Source organism: Neoarius graeffei, chromosome 21, assembly GCF_027579695.1.
Source record: "Neoarius graeffei isolate fNeoGra1 chromosome 21, fNeoGra1.pri, whole genome shotgun sequence".
Classification (NCBI taxonomy): domain Eukaryota; kingdom Metazoa; phylum Chordata; class Actinopteri; order Siluriformes; family Ariidae; genus Neoarius; species Neoarius graeffei.
In genome coordinates, this window is record NC_083589.1 from 15,955,762 (window position 1) to 15,974,094 (window position 18,333).

Consider the following 18,333-nt stretch of genomic DNA (forward strand, 5'->3'; position numbering starts at 1 on the left):
GTCCTGCCGGAACATTCGCAGCTGGCTACACAATGGATGCATGGGAGAGGTGGCGGGTCGTGTGCCTGGTGGTTCTTTCTGTGGAGGACATTGAAGACATCTACCTATTCGGAACCATGATTACAGGTCTTTTGCTGATTGGATTAGGCATTGCCCTGGTTTATCAAGGGAATCAGAAAACAGTGACAGCTGTCCAAAGCCCCATAAAGCTGCCTGACATGATTGAAGTGGTGGGCAGAGCTGTCGGCACTCGGACTGTGGCTATTCAGAACTTGAACTGCAACATGGATAACATCATGGAGAAGCTTTTGGCTTTGCAAAGGAAAATGGATCGATTCGGAGACCAGAATGGGCAAACAGAGTAGTCGTGTAAAGGAATGCTTCTACTCACCCCAAGACCAAACAATCCCAATCTTATCTGCTTCAGCTCCCTCAGACAGCACTGGCCTCGGCCAAGGCCGTTGCTGGAACAACAACTCCCCCCAAAGATCACTGCAGTGAGACTCTCTCGTATTCCTTCCCCCACCTCCCACGGTCGCCACTTTTACCCCCAGTGTGACAAGTGGGTAAGCGCCATCTTTGGCTGCAGGACTGGACTGCTTGTTTGCGCCGGGTTACCTATACCTCTGCCCCTCCCCCTTACCCCATCCCATTATCGCCCCCTCCCTCACCCCCTTCCCCCCTCCCATTATCGCCCCCTCCCTCACCCCCTTCCCCCCTCCCATTATCGCCCCCTCCCTCACCCCCTTCCCCCTCGAGTCCCAAGTTTTCATGTTGTAAAGTGTACTGTGTTATTTTTGTGCTTATGTGCTGAGGTGTTTTTTTCATGTTCCTACACTGTACTCCCCACAGGAGCATAGTGTGGGGTTTGTTTTTTTCTCCTCCCCTCCCCTCCCCTCATGTTACTCTATATTTTTCCTGGATGTGTGGTTTATTTTCAAGATGGCCGCCAAGGGGCAGACACACAGTTTGGCAGGTCCTGTGTATTTGCTTAAAAAGTCATATACTTGCAGGAAAAGACCTCGGATTTCACCATCAACATGTCTGTTTATTGTCTTTATAACTCTATACCTTCTTTTGAGTTTAACCTGTCCAAGAAAAGTGGATAACTTGACTTTGTTACCAGCTAAGCAGAGCCAACTTGCTTTGTACACAAGAGTACTGCATCATGGCCAGGCTAGGCCACCTCCAGGTAAAGATGAACAATCAACTACAACTCATCCCTTTTGGGGAATTGTTCATCTCCTGATGATATTGCTCCTGGCTGGTGATGTTGAAGTAAATCCTGGACCTCAGTTTCTCTGTTTACATTTTTTGGATGTGCCACAACCACAGCTGATTGGCCTACTATCACAACTGCCTAGGCCAGAGCTACCTGGGCTGCTACCATAGCTAGCCCCATCACCATACTTGGCTGGACATCTACCATCATTAGCCTGGCGTTCACTACACCAGGCCAGGCTTTCACCAGCTGGGCCACCACTAAAACTAACTGGGCCACTATTGTTAGAAGAGCTACAGCTATACCAGGCTGGACTGCTAGCTGGGCACTTACCACAGCTAACAGGCCTCCCACTACTGCTAACTGGGCCTTCACCACCACTGGCTGGGCTACCATCATATTATGCCTGGCCAAACACAAAACCAGCTGGGTTAACACCACATCTAGCTGGGCATTCATCTCTGCAAACGGAGCTACAGCTACATCAGACTCGACTTTGTACTGGGTCTCCACCACAGCTTGCAGGTCTTTTACCTCTGCTAACTGGGCCTTCACCACCACTGGCTGGGCTACCATCATATTATGCCTGGCCAAACACAAAACCAGCTGAGTTAACACCACATCTAGCTGGGCATTCATCTCTGCAAACGGAGCTACAGCTACATCAGGCTCGACTTTGTACTGGGTCTCCACCACAGCTTGCAGGTCTTTTACCTCTGCTAACTGGGCCTTCACCACCATTGGCTGGGCTACTATTACGCCTGGCCTGGCTAACAGCCCAATCAGCTGGGCTATCACCAAATCTTGCTGAGCCTCCACTGCTAACAGAGCAACAGCTACGACAGACTCGACTACAAACTGGGTTTCCACCACAACTAGTGGGCCTTCTACACCACTGACTGGGCTACTACCACATCAGACCCAGCTAACATCACAACCACCTGGGCCACCACCACAACTACCTGGGTCTCTACTATTGCGAGCAGAGTCACAGCCACACTTCCCACCACTGCCAACTGGGCTTTCATCAACACTGGCTGGGCTACCATCACAACAGGCCTGGCTCTCACCACATCCAGCTGGGTCACCTCAACATCCAGCTGGGTCACCTCAACATCCAGCTGGGCCACCACAACATCCAGCTGGGCCACCACAACATCCAGCTGGGCCACCACAACATCCAGCTGGGCCACCACAACATCCAGCTGGGCTACCACAACATCCAGCTGGGCTACCACAACATCCAGCTGGGCTCCCACAACATCCAGCTGGGCTCCCATTACATCAGACTGAGCAGTTACCTCCGTTACGTGACCGAACTGAGCAGCAACCACTGCATCAAGGATCATGTTTACAACTGCAGCTACCTGAGGTAACTGAGTTTCCTTCAACAAAGAAAACTTTACATTCGCTTAATCCAGCAATTAAGAAACAAAAGAAAATGCACTTCTTTCAAATCCTTAATAATGCCAAAATCATCTGGGACTCCCGATCTAAGCCAAAGGGAATTTTGGTGGGCCATATTAACATTCGAAGTATTGTCAACAAAACAGAGCAAATAGAACATTTATTAAGTGAGTCGAATATTGATATACTTGGAGTATCTGAAAGTTGGTTGACACATTCGTCATCTACAGCAGCTATTAGTATTCCAGGGTATAATGTGTTCAGAAAAGATAGGGAATCAGGGAAAGGTGGGGGAGTATTGATTTATGTAAGAGAAAAGTTTAAGTGTGAGCTATTAAGTTGGCCTATTGAAGTCAAAGCTGAATATATTGGTCTTAATATTTCACTTTGCTCTGCAATGTCTTTTATTGTAATTTGTGTGTATCGACCTCCCTCTGCAAAAGATGTATTTTGTGATCATCTGCAAACAGTTTTAAATCATTGCAATTCTAATAAGGAAATCATATTACTTGGTGACTTTAACATCAACTGGGACATCAAGTCAGACCGAAAGAAAATTAAACAACTTATGGATAAATTCAATATGACACAAATTATAAAAGGACCAACAAAAATAACAAATACGTCAAAAACAATGATTGATCTAATATTTACTAACAAACCAGACAGGATCTCTAAGACTTTTAATCTACTATATGGTCTGTCAGACCACAATTTTATTCTGTGTACGAGGAAAATTTCAAGGAAGTACTTAGCAGCATCTACCAGGGGTCATGATTACTATTTCATACCCAAAGGCCAACAGCATATCCTGAAGGAGGAGATAAAACCCACAGATTGGTCTAATATTCTTGAAAATAACAACATTGAGACTAGCTCAGATAGTTTTATCAAGAAAGTCAATGCCATTATAACACACACACACACATTATCTCTAGCCGCTTTATCCTTCTACAGGGTCGCAGGCAAGCTGGAGCCTATCCCAGCTGACTACGGGCGAAAGGCGGGGTACACCCTGGACAAGTCGCCAGGTCATCACAGGGCTGACACATAGACACAGACAACCATTCACACTCACATTCACACCTACAGTCAATTTAGAGTCACCAGTTAACCTAACCTGCATGTCTTTGGACTGTGGGGGAAACCGGAGCACCCGGAGGAAACCCACGCGGACACGGGGAGAACATGCAAACTCCGCACAGAAAGGCCCTCGCCGGCCCTGGGGCTCGAACCCAGGACCTTCTTGCTGTGAGGCCATTATAACACATTTTTACAAAAAAAAGGTAAATCTAAGAAACAGAGAAATAATCTGCCTTGGCTGAATAGTGAGATTTTAAAATTAATGAAAAGTAGAGATAGTGCTTTAAAGCAATCTCTTAAAACAAAAACTACGAGTGACAGACAGATCTTCACATCATTATGAAATAAAGTCCTAAGGATGACCCGTAAATCAAAAGCAGAATTTTACATTGAGACAAAGAGGCAAATGGTAATGGAAAGCTAATATGGAACAATCTAAATAAGCTATTGGGAAGGGACAACTCTAATTATCTTAGTGATTTACAACTCCAAGTACATGGTAAGCTAACCGACAACCTAGACATCATTGTGAATGACCTTAACAGATTTTTTATTGAGTCAATACAGGAACTCACAAAACACTTAAAATGCTCACACATTCCTCATAATCCTGTTGATGCAAGTAAACCAGTATTTATCATAGAAGAAGTAACTGTCCCAGAGGTAATAAAAATAATATCTTTTAAAAGTTCAAAGGCCAAAGACACATTTGGTCTTACTAGTGATTTTTTAAAGACCCACAAGGAGGCGCTTGCTGACCCAATTGCACATCTTGTAAATCTATCCATAAAGCATGGTATAGTACCATCAACATGGAAGATTGCTAGGGTCACCCCAGTCTTTAAGTTGGGGGACAAGACTAAATCTGAGAACTACCGACCAATAAGTATTTTACCCATCATTTCCAAAGTAGCGGAGAGATGGGTCACTACAAAACTGACAGAACATTTAAATAAAGGTTATGCCACTCTCCATCCAATGCAATTTGGGTTTAGGAAATTCCATTCCACAGAGACAGCTACCTGCTATTTCCTAGAAAACTTAAAGAGCATGTTGGATCAGGGTGGCTATGTTGCCAGCGTATTTCTTGATTTAAAACGTGCTTTTGACACAATCATGATTTGCTTATTGCAAAATTTAACATATTTCAATTTCTCAAATAGCGCCCTCTGTTGGATGAAGTCATACTTGTCAGACAGAAAACAGGCAGTTCAAATTGGTGACTCATTGTCTTCATACCTCACTTGTTCTGCTGGAGTTCCGCAGGGCTCAATACTGGGTCCTGTTTTATTTAGCTTGTATGTCAATGATCTACCTGATGTCTGTAGAAACATAAAAATACAACTATATGCTGATGACACTGTACTATACTGTCATGCAAACTCTATGCAAGAAGCTGCTACAAGACTCTCAGGAGCCATGGTGCCGGTGTCCCATTGGCTCCAAAACTGCTGCCTACATCTGAATACAAAAAAAACCTGTATGTTTTTTTCACGACAACCAACAGGGGGGCAGCAACCATCAGTTATGGTAGATGGAGAGAGACTTGATGTGGTTGATCATTTTAAATATCTTGATCATTTTAAATATCTTAAAATACCTTTGACTCTTCTCTTAATTTTAAGCAACATGTTAAAAAAGTAATACATAAAGTTAAAGCTAGTTTATCTAATTTTAAACACAAGACCTTTCCTACCCATGGAGACCTATATGCATGCAATGATATTTACTCACATTTCCTACTGTTACACTACATGGTCACACACAGCAGAGAACATTTTAAAACCAATTAATTCTCTCTTCAAGAGAACACTTAAAGTTCTTGATAACAAGCCCATATATCACCACCACTGTAACATTGTTAAGAAATACCAAATATTGGACTTTGATAGTTACCAGTTGTTTTTAGATGTCTGTCTCATTTTTAAGGTTTTGAATGGACTAGCCCCTCCACCATTACAGGATTTCATAAAGAAAAAATCTTCACGAGTAAACACAAGAGCACTGACAAAAGGGGACTGTGAAGTCAAATGGCGTAGAACTAAATTCAGCCAAATGGTGGTGTCCATTAGAGGAACGCAGTCCTGGAATACACTGCCAGCTCATATCAGACTGTGTGACAACATCAACACCTTCAAAATGACCCTTAAACAGTGGCTGAAGATAAGTCAGACCTGCTCCCATTAATGACCTTAATTTCCAGGTGTATATTGTGAACTTGGTTTTACTTTCTGTACTTTTATATGTATTTTGTGTTTGTGATGTATGAGTATAATGTCTGCATGTTCTGTGATGTTGTATTGTTTGTTTTATTGTTGTTTGGCTTATGATACCTGCCTTAGGACAACGGATGAAATTTAGCAATTATGCTAACTCTGGCATATTTATATTGATGTTTTTTACTGATGTATTGATTAATGTGCAATGTCCTAATCAAATAAATGAAATGAAATCCCTGTCTTCCTGTCCTGTCTACTCCCCCTGTGTCAATTGCATGTATGTGTATATGCACGGACGGGTTGACGGCTAATTTCGCTGGTACTTGTGACTAAGTGACAATAAAGGGCTCATTCATTCATAATCGCTTTTCCCTTTCCCAATCTTCACAAAAATAGAATTTGGGTGAATCTTTATAGAAATGGTTATGTACATTATAGACACACTGCATTAGTACTTTTCCATTTTGCAGAATTTTGAAGATTTAATTTAGATTATTTGCAATAAAATAAGATCTCTGAGGCCACAGAGAATGTGAAACTAGAAAAGCTCTCGGAGAGCGCAGACCTCCGCCAAGAATCCTTTAAAAAGATCCGGGATCCAGAAGGTGATCCGGATCACCGCCAAAATTTAATGGATTGTTACTTGTGTCATCACACCTCTGGAAAAATTTCAGAGCAATCCGTTCATAACTTTTTCCGTAATGTTGCTAACAGACAAACAAACCAACGCTACCGAAAACATAACCTCCTTGGCGGAGGTAACTAGCCCAATCTGGAATCTGTGTATCTGTCTGTTATCCTCCACTGCCATTGTTTTGAGAGCAAGCACGGGGAAGGAAAAATCCTGCCCACATGGATCTCTGATAGTGATTAAAACAATTTCCATTTCCGACCACTAGGTGCAATAATACCCCATATAATACCCCATTCCCACTCACACTGAAAACCCTATATTTTTGCTGTTGTTATGCTGTAATGGTGTTCTGTGGGAATGCCAAAGTCAAAATGTGAATCTATCCCCTGGAGACCTAGTAACTTTTACGGAAATCTTTTGCCACAACTCCAGCGTGAATTTGAACCATCAGATTTACATGTTGTGACCATCATGATGTTGCTGGCAGTGATGTAAATGATGTAGTGATATTGCGATGGAAGTACTCATACTGCCTCAATGTAAATATACTGGCGGCAAACTCAAAACAAGCAAAGAAAACCGATACAGTATAATTGAACAAATGTTCATAAACAGGAAGAGAACTCTCTCAACATAGATGTGATGCAACTCAACTGGTGCCATGTTGCAAACTAGCTCATGTTTCAGCTTGGGCTTTTTACAATAGACTTTCCACCTCGTGAATTATACGTCATATCCAGTCTCACATGTTTTACATGAGTTGCTACTGCTGCTGTACGATCTTTCTGCCTATAGTTCCATTATCAACAATTAAGAAGCCATTGCACACATAAGGGCAGATATGACCAAAAGTTGCTTCTCTTTCTTGCTCATTAATACTCAACAGTTCCTCTTCTTGTAAATTTCCACTAGGTGCATGATGGGAAATCATTTCAAAAGGAATCTAGTTACAGTCTTGCAAATAGTAACCCTGCAAAACCCCAGATTTTGCAAAGTCATAGTCTGTGTTAATGGCATCTTGTCTTTAGATGTGTGTCAGACTTTAGCCTTTTAAAAACCTTTCCAGAGTCTTTTCAAAGTCTTCTAGTGTAGTACGGTGAGCATTAGGAGAGACAGGTCGTGAACTGAACGCTTTGCTCTGTGATTTCTCCGGGTAATTGACATTCACGCGTCATTCCGGGTTGACTCACTTGGTTCCGCCCACTATCCTAACTTTTGACCAACGCGTTCAGTTTACGGAAGTACATGTGTGTGTGACTTTAATCGTATGTGTGGAACAGCCCGTAACATATGACTTGTACCTCTTTTCATTTCGTACGTAGTTTATTATTCTAGTTGTGTGATAGTGCTGGCTCTCCGTCGGAGCCATGTTGTTTTTGGCTTGAGTGGAGTTGGGATAAGTTCCGAGTCTTGAGAGATCTACAAAATTTACAGAGAACCGGGACCCTATGGGAGAAAATAACTAGGTTTCTGGAGCTTACATAACTTTTTTAATTGTGCTCTGAATAAAATAGACCTAGAAATGAAATCTGACTGCAGGTCGCGGTGATTGAGTCAATGATTAGATTGTATTTGTACGATTATATTTTTTCCCGCTGTGATTTCGGGATTTCAAGTGGAGACTAAGGAAAATGAGCGGACAGCCGCTACAGCAGAGGAGAGATCCTCATGTGGGCTCCAGGCTGCTCTCAGGGCAGCAGAACGATGCGCTGTTTGCTCACCTGGGCAGAAAATGCACTGTAAGTTTGTAACAATTTCTCTTTATTTCTTGCTGGCGCTTTGTCAAGCGCTTGTTACAAATTACTAATAATATTGTAACATTTTATCCACAGCAGTAATTTAGCTGTTCCACCACGACAGGAAGTTTATGAGCCTTATCAAGGTTACACCAAGAAAATTTCTAGTTAGTTTCAGGGCCTCGTGAAAGTCTGGCATTTTTGACAGGGACGGAGCAACTCGGTTAGATAGCTTTTTTTTTTTTTTACTTTAATAACTATTTATTATAGTTTTAGTTATATCCTTGTCGTGGGACTTTTTTTTGTCCTAAGCTTCAGTTAAAATATATATATCGTCTGGAAAATTATATCTCATGGTTTTACTAATTTCTCCAAAACACACCTATGCTACCTGCGTGTATCACATACACCATCCTAACGCCTTTAGCCTCCTTCAGGTGTAAATAAAGTAAAGCACAAGGGTGGATTGTGGGAGACATGGAGTTAAAGACCACGTCCGAAGAGATGAGTGGGTTTATAATCGTGTGTGTGTGTAAGTAAAACATATTAATTTAATACAGGTAAACATAACTAAATCATTGTGCAGAGCCAGTGCTCAATATTAGCCCATGACTTGTTCGTTTAAGTGGTTGGTTTCTCAGAAGATTTTTCTTAATGCTAGGTCAGAAATATCTCATACATAAACTGTGCATGTGCAGTCTGTATACTGCTTTCCTGTGCACCATAAACTTCAGTATTCCAACATCTTCCCCTGATCTGTAACTTAAAAAAAGTATCTAACATACTTCTTCATTTTCCACCTAAGCTCGTATAGCTTGTAAATTTTATTAAACCTTTTATGTAGTCTGTAGGACCCTGCCCTGACAAGTGACTTTTAGGTCACACTTGCATCAGATCCAGATTGGGCTGCACTTCCTCATTCCACTGAATTACCTGTGCTGTGCTTAGGCAGGTATATGTGACTGTTCTAGGAACAGTAGAAGTAGAGAAACTTCCTCATCAATCAGGACAAAGTTCAGAGAAGTAGACTTGGAGTCATGCAGTAATTCATTTAAGTGCATAACAGAACATTCAATGCTAAAGCATGCTATATTCATGTCTGTCTGTCTTTTTTAAAATTCTGCTTGAATTCTATGCAAGTTTAAAACAATGGCTAAGTTAATTTTGTTAAAAAAAAATTAAACAAAGAGACGAAAGAATGTTTTTGATTCATGACGATATGTCCATTTTGCTGCCATGATCAGCAGAGCACTATGAAGCCCTTTGTTTTACTTCCTTTTTTCCTGTAAATAATCAATGACTTTTATCATCAGTACCCTTATTGTTACATGATCAAGAAGGAAATGATGAGTTCTTAAGAGTCTTTGATCCTTGTGGTAGAGCAAATGGCTTTTTTTTTTTGGCAATTAGGGTGAGGAATAAGAATGAGGCTACACTGCAGCATCAGCAGAGCTACAGGAAGTGCTGTGATGGACTCACTAACACCTGTGGCTGGAAAATGGCAATCAACTTAGTAAAAGTCTTCTTCTCGATGCCCCAGGGTTTGGTGTTTTTTAAATTACCACAGTTGAAAGGTTTCACAAGGATTTGGATCATGTGTGCTGCTAAAGAAATAGCCACAGATTTTCAGTTAATACATTTGCCCAAAAATGAATTGAGGCTTTGAATTGCGTGCTGAACTTATGGGCTGTTATCAAGTATACAACATAATGTACAAAATTAGCTCCAGTTATGCTTTACACTATAGAACAGAAGTATTCAACCTGGGAAAATATGGAAATGCCCCCCAAAAATTATTTTGCCTAGGAGCGTCATGTTTTAACAGTGGAACAGAAGAATATGCCAAAAGAAGAAGAAGACTTAAGTACAGTGAAATTCCTTTCTGCATTTAACCCATCTGAGGCAATGAACACATACATACCCAGAGCAGTGGGCAGCTATGCTACAGTGCCCAGGGAGCAGTGGGGGGTTAGGTGCTTTGCAGGGGCACTTCAGCCTAAGGCCACCCTATGTTAACCTAACCACATGTCTTTGAACTGTGGGGGAAAACGGAGCAGACATGGGGAGAACATGCAAACTCCACACAGAAAGGCCCCCGTCAGCTGCTGGGCTCGAACCCAGAACCTTCCTGCTGTGAGGCGACAATGCTAACTACTACACCACCATGCCACCCAGTAGAAGTCTTTCCCCAATTAAAAGCAGCAGATAAGCCAAACACCATTTGAATCTGGAATGATTGACAGATAAGCAGGTGTTTTGAGCTCTCTGCTTGAAAGATGTGATGATGCAGTACTCTAACTAACTGGGCCACTATTGTTAGAAGAGCTACAGCTATACCAGGCTGGACTGCTAGCTGGGCACTTACCACAGCTAACAGGCCTCCCACTACTGCTAACTGGGCCTTCACCACCACTGGCTGGGCTACCATCATATTATGCCTGGCCAAACACAAAACCAGCTGGGTTAACACCACATCTAGCTGGGCATTCATCTCTGCAAACGGAGCTACAGCTACATCAGACTCGACTTTGTACTGGGTCTCCACCACAGCTTGCAGGTCTTTTACCTCTGCTAACTGGGCCTTCACCACCACTGGCTGGGCTACCATCATATTATGCCTGGCCAAACACAAAACCAGCTGAGTTAACACCACATCTAGCTGGGCATTCATCTCTGCAAACGGAGCTACAGCTACATCAGGCTCGACTTTGTACTGGGTCTCCACCACAGCTTGCAGGTCTTTTACCTCTGCTAACTGGGCCTTCACCACCATTGGCTGGGCTACTATTACGCCTGGCCTGGCTAACAGCCCAATCAGCTGGGCTATCACCAAATCTTGCTGAGCCTCCACTGCTAACAGAGCAACAGCTACGACAGACTCGACTACAAACTGGGTTTCCACCACAACTAGTGGGCCTTCTACACCACTGACTGGGCTACTACCACATCAGACCCAGCTAACATCACAACCACCTGGGCCACCACCACAACTACCTGGGTCTCTACTATTGCGAGCAGAGTCACAGCCACACTTCCCACCACTGCCAACTGGGCTTTCATCAACACTGGCTGGGCTACCATCACAACAGGCCTGGCTCTCACCACATCCAGCTGGGTCACCTCAACATCCAGCTGGGTCACCTCAACATCCAGCTGGGCCACCACAACATCCAGCTGGGCCACCACAACATCCAGCTGGGCCACCACAACATCCAGCTGGGCCACCACAACATCCAGCTGGGCTACCACAACATCCAGCTGGGCTACCACAACATCCAGCTGGGCTCCCACAACATCCAGCTGGGCTCCCATTACATCAGACTGAGCAGTTACCTCCGTTACGTGACCGAACTGAGCAGCAACCACTGCATCAAGGATCATGTTTACAACTGCAGCTACCTGAGGTAACTGAGTTTCCTTCAACAAAGAAAACTTTACATTCGCTTAATCCAGCAATTAAGAAACAAAAGAAAATGCACTTCTTTCAAATCCTTAATAATGCCAAAATCATCTGGGACTCCCGATCTAAGCCAAAGGGAATTTTGGTGGGCCATATTAACATTCGAAGTATTGTCAACAAAACAGAGCAAATAGAACATTTATTAAGTGAGTCGAATATTGATATACTTGGAGTATCTGAAAGTTGGTTGACACATTCGTCATCTACAGCAGCTATTAGTATTCCAGGGTATAATGTGTTCAGAAAAGATAGGGAATCAGGGAAAGGTGGGGGAGTATTGATTTATGTAAGAGAAAAGTTTAAGTGTGAGCTATTAAGTTGGCCTATTGAAGTCAAAGCTGAATATATTGGTCTTAATATTTCACTTTGCTCTGCAATGTCTTTTATTGTAATTTGTGTGTATCGACCTCCCTCTGCAAAAGATGTATTTTGTGATCATCTGCAAACAGTTTTAAATCATTGCAATTCTAATAAGGAAATCATATTACTTGGTGACTTTAACATCAACTGGGACATCAAGTCAGACCGAAAGAAAATTAAACAACTTATGGATAAATTCAATATGACACAAATTATAAAAGGACCAACAAAAATAACAAATACGTCAAAAACAATGATTGATCTAATATTTACTAACAAACCAGACAGGATCTCTAAGACTTTTAATCTACTATATGGTCTGTCAGACCACAATTTTATTCTGTGTACGAGGAAAATTTCAAGGAAGTACTTAGCAGCATCTACCAGGGGTCATGATTACTATTTCATACCCAAAGGCCAACAGCATATCCTGAAGGAGGAGATAAAACCCACAGATTGGTCTAATATTCTTGAAAATAACAACATTGAGACTAGCTCAGATAGTTTTATCAAGAAAGTCAATGCCATTATAACACACACACACACATTATCTCTAGCCGCTTTATCCTTCTACAGGGTCGCAGGCAAGCTGGAGCCTATCCCAGCTGACTACGGGCGAAAGGCGGGGTACACCCTGGACAAGTCGCCAGGTCATCACAGGGCTGACACATAGACACAGACAACCATTCACACTCACATTCACACCTACAGTCAATTTAGAGTCACCAGTTAACCTAACCTGCATGTCTTTGGACTGTGGGGGAAACCGGAGCACCCGGAGGAAACCCACGCGGACACGGGGAGAACATGCAAACTCCGCACAGAAAGGCCCTCGCCGGCCCTGGGGCTCGAACCCAGGACCTTCTTGCTGTGAGGCCATTATAACACATTTTTACAAAAAAAAGGTAAATCTAAGAAACAGAGAAATAATCTGCCTTGGCTGAATAGTGAGATTTTAAAATTAATGAAAAGTAGAGATAGTGCTTTAAAGCAATCTCTTAAAACAAAAACTACGAGTGACAGACAGATCTTCACATCATTATGAAATAAAGTCCTAAGGATGACCCGTAAATCAAAAGCAGAATTTTACATTGAGACAAAGAGGCAAATGGTAATGGAAAGCTAATATGGAACAATCTAAATAAGCTATTGGGAAGGGACAACTCTAATTATCTTAGTGATTTACAACTCCAAGTACATGGTAAGCTAACCGACAACCTAGACATCATTGTGAATGACCTTAACAGATTTTTTATTGAGTCAATACAGGAACTCACAAAACACTTAAAATGCTCACACATTCCTCATAATCCTGTTGATGCAAGTAAACCAGTATTTATCATAGAAGAAGTAACTGTCCCAGAGGTAATAAAAATAATATCTTTTAAAAGTTCAAAGGCCAAAGACACATTTGGTCTTACTAGTGATTTTTTAAAGACCCACAAGGAGGCGCTTGCTGACCCAATTGCACATCTTGTAAATCTATCCATAAAGCATGGTATAGTACCATCAACATGGAAGATTGCTAGGGTCACCCCAGTCTTTAAGTTGGGGGACAAGACTAAATCTGAGAACTACCGACCAATAAGTATTTTACCCATCATTTCCAAAGTAGCGGAGAGATGGGTCACTACAAAACTGACAGAACATTTAAATAAAGGTTATGCCACTCTCCATCCAATGCAATTTGGGTTTAGGAAATTCCATTCCACAGAGACAGCTACCTGCTATTTCCTAGAAAACTTAAAGAGCATGTTGGATCAGGGTGGCTATGTTGCCAGCGTATTTCTTGATTTAAAACGTGCTTTTGACACAATCATGATTTGCTTATTGCAAAATTTAACATATTTCAATTTCTCAAATAGCGCCCTCTGTTGGATGAAGTCATACTTGTCAGACAGAAAACAGGCAGTTCAAATTGGTGACTCATTGTCTTCATACCTCACTTGTTCTGCTGGAGTTCCGCAGGGCTCAATACTGGGTCCTGTTTTATTTAGCTTGTATGTCAATGATCTACCTGATGTCTGTAGAAACATAAAAATACAACTATATGCTGATGACACTGTACTATACTGTCATGCAAACTCTATGCAAGAAGCTGCTACAAGACTCTCAGGAGCCATGGTGCCGGTGTCCCATTGGCTCCAAAACTGCTGCCTACATCTGAATACAAAAAAAACCTGTATGTTTTTTTCACGACAACCAACAGGGGGGCAGCAACCATCAGTTATGGTAGATGGAGAGAGACTTGATGTGGTTGATCATTTTAAATATCTTGATCATTTTAAATATCTTAAAATACCTTTGACTCTTCTCTTAATTTTAAGCAACATGTTAAAAAAGTAATACATAAAGTTAAAGCTAGTTTATCTAATTTTAAACACAAGACCTTTCCTACCCATGGAGACCTATATGCATGCAATGATATTTACTCACATTTCCTACTGTTACACTACATGGTCACACACAGCAGAGAACATTTTAAAACCAATTAATTCTCTCTTCAAGAGAACACTTAAAGTTCTTGATAACAAGCCCATATATCACCACCACTGTAACATTGTTAAGAAATACCAAATATTGGACTTTGATAGTTACCAGTTGTTTTTAGATGTCTGTCTCATTTTTAAGGTTTTGAATGGACTAGCCCCTCCACCATTACAGGATTTCATAAAGAAAAAATCTTCACGAGTAAACACAAGAGCACTGACAAAAGGGGACTGTGAAGTCAAATGGCGTAGAACTAAATTCAGCCAAATGGTGGTGTCCATTAGAGGAACGCAGTCCTGGAATACACTGCCAGCTCATATCAGACTGTGTGACAACATCAACACCTTCAAAATGACCCTTAAACAGTGGCTGAAGATAAGTCAGACCTGCTCCCATTAATGACCTTAATTTCCAGGTGTATATTGTGAACTTGGTTTTACTTTCTGTACTTTTATATGTATTTTGTGTTTGTGATGTATGAGTATAATGTCTGCATGTTCTGTGATGTTGTATTGTTTGTTTTATTGTTGTTTGGCTTATGATACCTGCCTTAGGACAACGGATGAAATTTAGCAATTATGCTAACTCTGGCATATTTATATTGATGTTTTTTACTGATGTATTGATTAATGTGCAATGTCCTAATCAAATAAATGAAATGAAATCCCTGTCTTCCTGTCCTGTCTACTCCCCCTGTGTCAATTGCATGTATGTGTATATGCACGGACGGGTTGACGGCTAATTTCGCTGGTACTTGTGACTAAGTGACAATAAAGGGCTCATTCATTCATAATCGCTTTTCCCTTTCCCAATCTTCACAAAAATAGAATTTGGGTGAATCTTTATAGAAATGGTTATGTACATTATAGACACACTGCATTAGTACTTTTCCATTTTGCAGAATTTTGAAGATTTAATTTAGATTATTTGCAATAAAATAAGATCTCTGAGGCCACAGAGAATGTGAAACTAGAAAAGCTCTCGGAGAGCGCAGACCTCCGCCAAGAATCCTTTAAAAAGATCCGGGATCCAGAAGGTGATCCGGATCACCGCCAAAATTTAATGGATTGTTACTTGTGTCATCACACCTCTGGAAAAATTTCAGAGCAATCCGTTCATAACTTTTTCCGTAATGTTGCTAACAGACAAACAAACCAACGCTACCGAAAACATAACCTCCTTGGCGGAGGTAACTAGCCCAATCTGGAATCTGTGTATCTGTCTGTTATCCTCCACTGCCATTGTTTTGAGAGCAAGCACGGGGAAGGAAAAATCCTGCCCACATGGATCTCTGATAGTGATTAAAACAATTTCCATTTCCGACCACTAGGTGCAATAATACCCCATATAATACCCCATTCCCACTCACACTGAAAACCCTATATTTTTGCTGTTGTTATGCTGTAATGGTGTTCTGTGGGAATGCCAAAGTCAAAATGTGAATCTATCCCCTGGAGACCTAGTAACTTTTACGGAAATCTTTTGCCACAACTCCAGCGTGAATTTGAACCATCAGATTTACATGTTGTGACCATCATGATGTTGCTGGCAGTGATGTAAATGATGTAGTGATATTGCGATGGAAGTACTCATACTGCCTCAATGTAAATATACTGGCGGCAAACTCAAAACAAGCAAAGAAAACCGATACAGTATAATTGAACAAATGTTCATAAACAGGAAGAGAACTCTCTCAACATAGATGTGATGCAACTCAACTGGTGCCATGTTGCAAACTAGCTCATGTTTCAGCTTGGGCTTTTTACAATAGACTTTCCACCTCGTGAATTATACGTCATATCCAGTCTCACATGTTTTACATGAGTTGCTACTGCTGCTGTACGATCTTTCTGCCTATAGTTCCATTATCAACAATTAAGAAGCCATTGCACACATAAGGGCAGATATGACCAAAAGTTGCTTCTCTTTCTTGCTCATTAATACTCAACAGTTCCTCTTCTTGTAAATTTCCACTAGGTGCATGATGGGAAATCATTTCAAAAGGAATCTAGTTACAGTCTTGCAAATAGTAACCCTGCAAAACCCCAGATTTTGCAAAGTCATAGTCTGTGTTAATGGCATCTTGTCTTTAGATGTGTGTCAGACTTTAGCCTTTTAAAAACCTTTCCAGAGTCTTTTCAAAGTCTTCTAGTGTAGTACGGTGAGCATTAGGAGAGACAGGTCGTGAACTGAACGCTTTGCTCTGTGATTTCTCCGGGTAATTGACATTCACGCGTCATTCCGGGTTGACTCACTTGGTTCCGCCCACTATCCTAACTTTTGACCAACGCGTTCAGTTTACGGAAGTACATGTGTGTGTGACTTTAATCGTATGTGTGGAACAGCCCGTAACATATGACTTGTACCTCTTTTCATTTCGTACGTAGTTTATTATTCTAGTTGTGTGATAGTGCTGGCTCTCCGTCGGAGCCATGTTGTTTTTGGCTTGAGTGGAGTTGGGATAAGTTCCGAGTCTTGAGAGATCTACAAAATTTACAGAGAACCGGGACCCTATGGGAGAAAATAACTAGGTTTCTGGAGCTTACATAACTTTTTTAATTGTGCTCTGAATAAAATAGACCTAGAAATGAAATCTGACTGCAGGTCGCGGTGATTGAGTCAATGATTAGATTGTATTTGTACGATTATATTTTTTCCCGCTGTGATTTCGGGATTTCAAGTGGAGACTAAGGAAAATGAGCGGACAGCCGCTACAGCAGAGGAGAGATCCTCATGTGGGCTCCAGGCTGCTCTCAGGGCAGCAGAACGATGCGCTGTTTGCTCACCTGGGCAGAAAATGCACTGTAAGTTTGTAACAATTTCTCTTTATTTCTTGCTGGCGCTTTGTCAAGCGCTTGTTACAAATTACTAATAATATTGTAACATTTTATCCACAGCAGTAATTTAGCTGTTCCACCACGACAGGAAGTTTATGAGCCTTATCAAGGTTACACCAAGAAAATTTCTAGTTAGTTTCAGGGCCTCGTGAAAGTCTGGCATTTTTGACAGGGACGGAGCAACTCGGTTAGATAGCTTTTTTTTTTTTTTACTTTAATAACTATTTATTATAGTTTTAGTTATATCCTTGTCGTGGGACTTTTTTTTGTCCTAAGCTTCAGTTAAAATATATATATCGTCTGGAAAATTATATCTCATGGTTTTACTAATTTCTCCAAAACACACCTATGCTACCTGCGTGTATCACATACACCATCCTAACGCCTTTAGCCTCCTTCAGGTGTAAATAAAGTAAAGCACAAGGGTGGATTGTGGGAGACATGGAGTTAAAGACCACGTCCGAAGAGATGAGTGGGTTTATAATCGTGTGTGTGTGTAAGTAAAACATATTAATTTAATACAGGTAAACATAACTAAATCATTGTGCAGAGCCAGTGCTCAATATTAGCCCATGACTTGTTCGTTTAAGTGGTTGGTTTCTCAGAAGATTTTTCTTAATGCTAGGTCAGAAATATCTCATACATAAACTGTGCATGTGCAGTCTGTATACTGCTTTCCTGTGCACCATAAACTTCAGTATTCCAACATCTTCCCCTGATCTGTAACTTAAAAAAAGTATCTAACATACTTCTTCATTTTCCACCTAAGCTCGTATAGCTTGTAAATTTTATTAAACCTTTTATGTAGTCTGTAGGACCCTGCCCTGACAAGTGACTTTTAGGTCACACTTGCATCAGATCCAGATTGGGCTGCACTTCCTCATT

The 18,333-nt window shown here is 41.4% G+C and overlaps 2 protein-coding genes and 1 long non-coding RNA gene across 3 annotated transcripts in view; all 3 read left to right on the top strand.

The window, feature by feature from the left end:
- Nucleotides 1-1,492: 1,492 nt before the first annotated feature.
- On the top strand, nt 1,493-6,168 carry LOC132869538 (uncharacterized). Its single transcript, XR_009650982.1, has 2 exons — nt 1,493-2,594; nt 4,876-6,168. It is a non-coding gene; the product is annotated as an uncharacterized LOC132869538 (long non-coding RNA).
- A 1,604-nt stretch (nt 6,169-7,772) lies between these two features.
- On the top strand, nt 7,773-15,279 carry LOC132869539 (uncharacterized). The gene is made up of 2 exons (XM_060902751.1): nt 7,773-8,304; nt 9,712-15,279. Exon 2 carries the CDS (start codon nt 11,775-11,777, stop codon nt 12,792-12,794), a length of 1,020 nt encoding a protein of 339 aa, XP_060758734.1. The 5' UTR covers nt 7,773-8,304; nt 9,712-11,774; the 3' UTR covers nt 12,795-15,279.
- A 1,615-nt stretch (nt 15,280-16,894) lies between these two features.
- Nucleotides 16,895-18,333, top strand: part of LOC132869540 (actin nucleation-promoting factor WASL-like) — a 123,873-nt gene continuing 122,434 nt past the window's right edge. Inside the window, exon 1 of the mRNA XM_060902752.1 lies at nt 16,895-17,415. Within this exon, the coding sequence (XP_060758735.1) occupies nt 17,308-17,415 (108 nt within the window). The 5' untranslated portion in view covers nt 16,895-17,307. The remainder of the gene's footprint in view (nt 17,416-18,333) is intronic.

What these genes read in the sequence shown, in the direction of transcription:
- LOC132869539 (XM_060902751.1), top strand. Translation starts at nt 11,775, where the DNA reads ATGCACTTCTTTCAAATCCTTAATAATGCCAAAATCATCTGGGACTCC.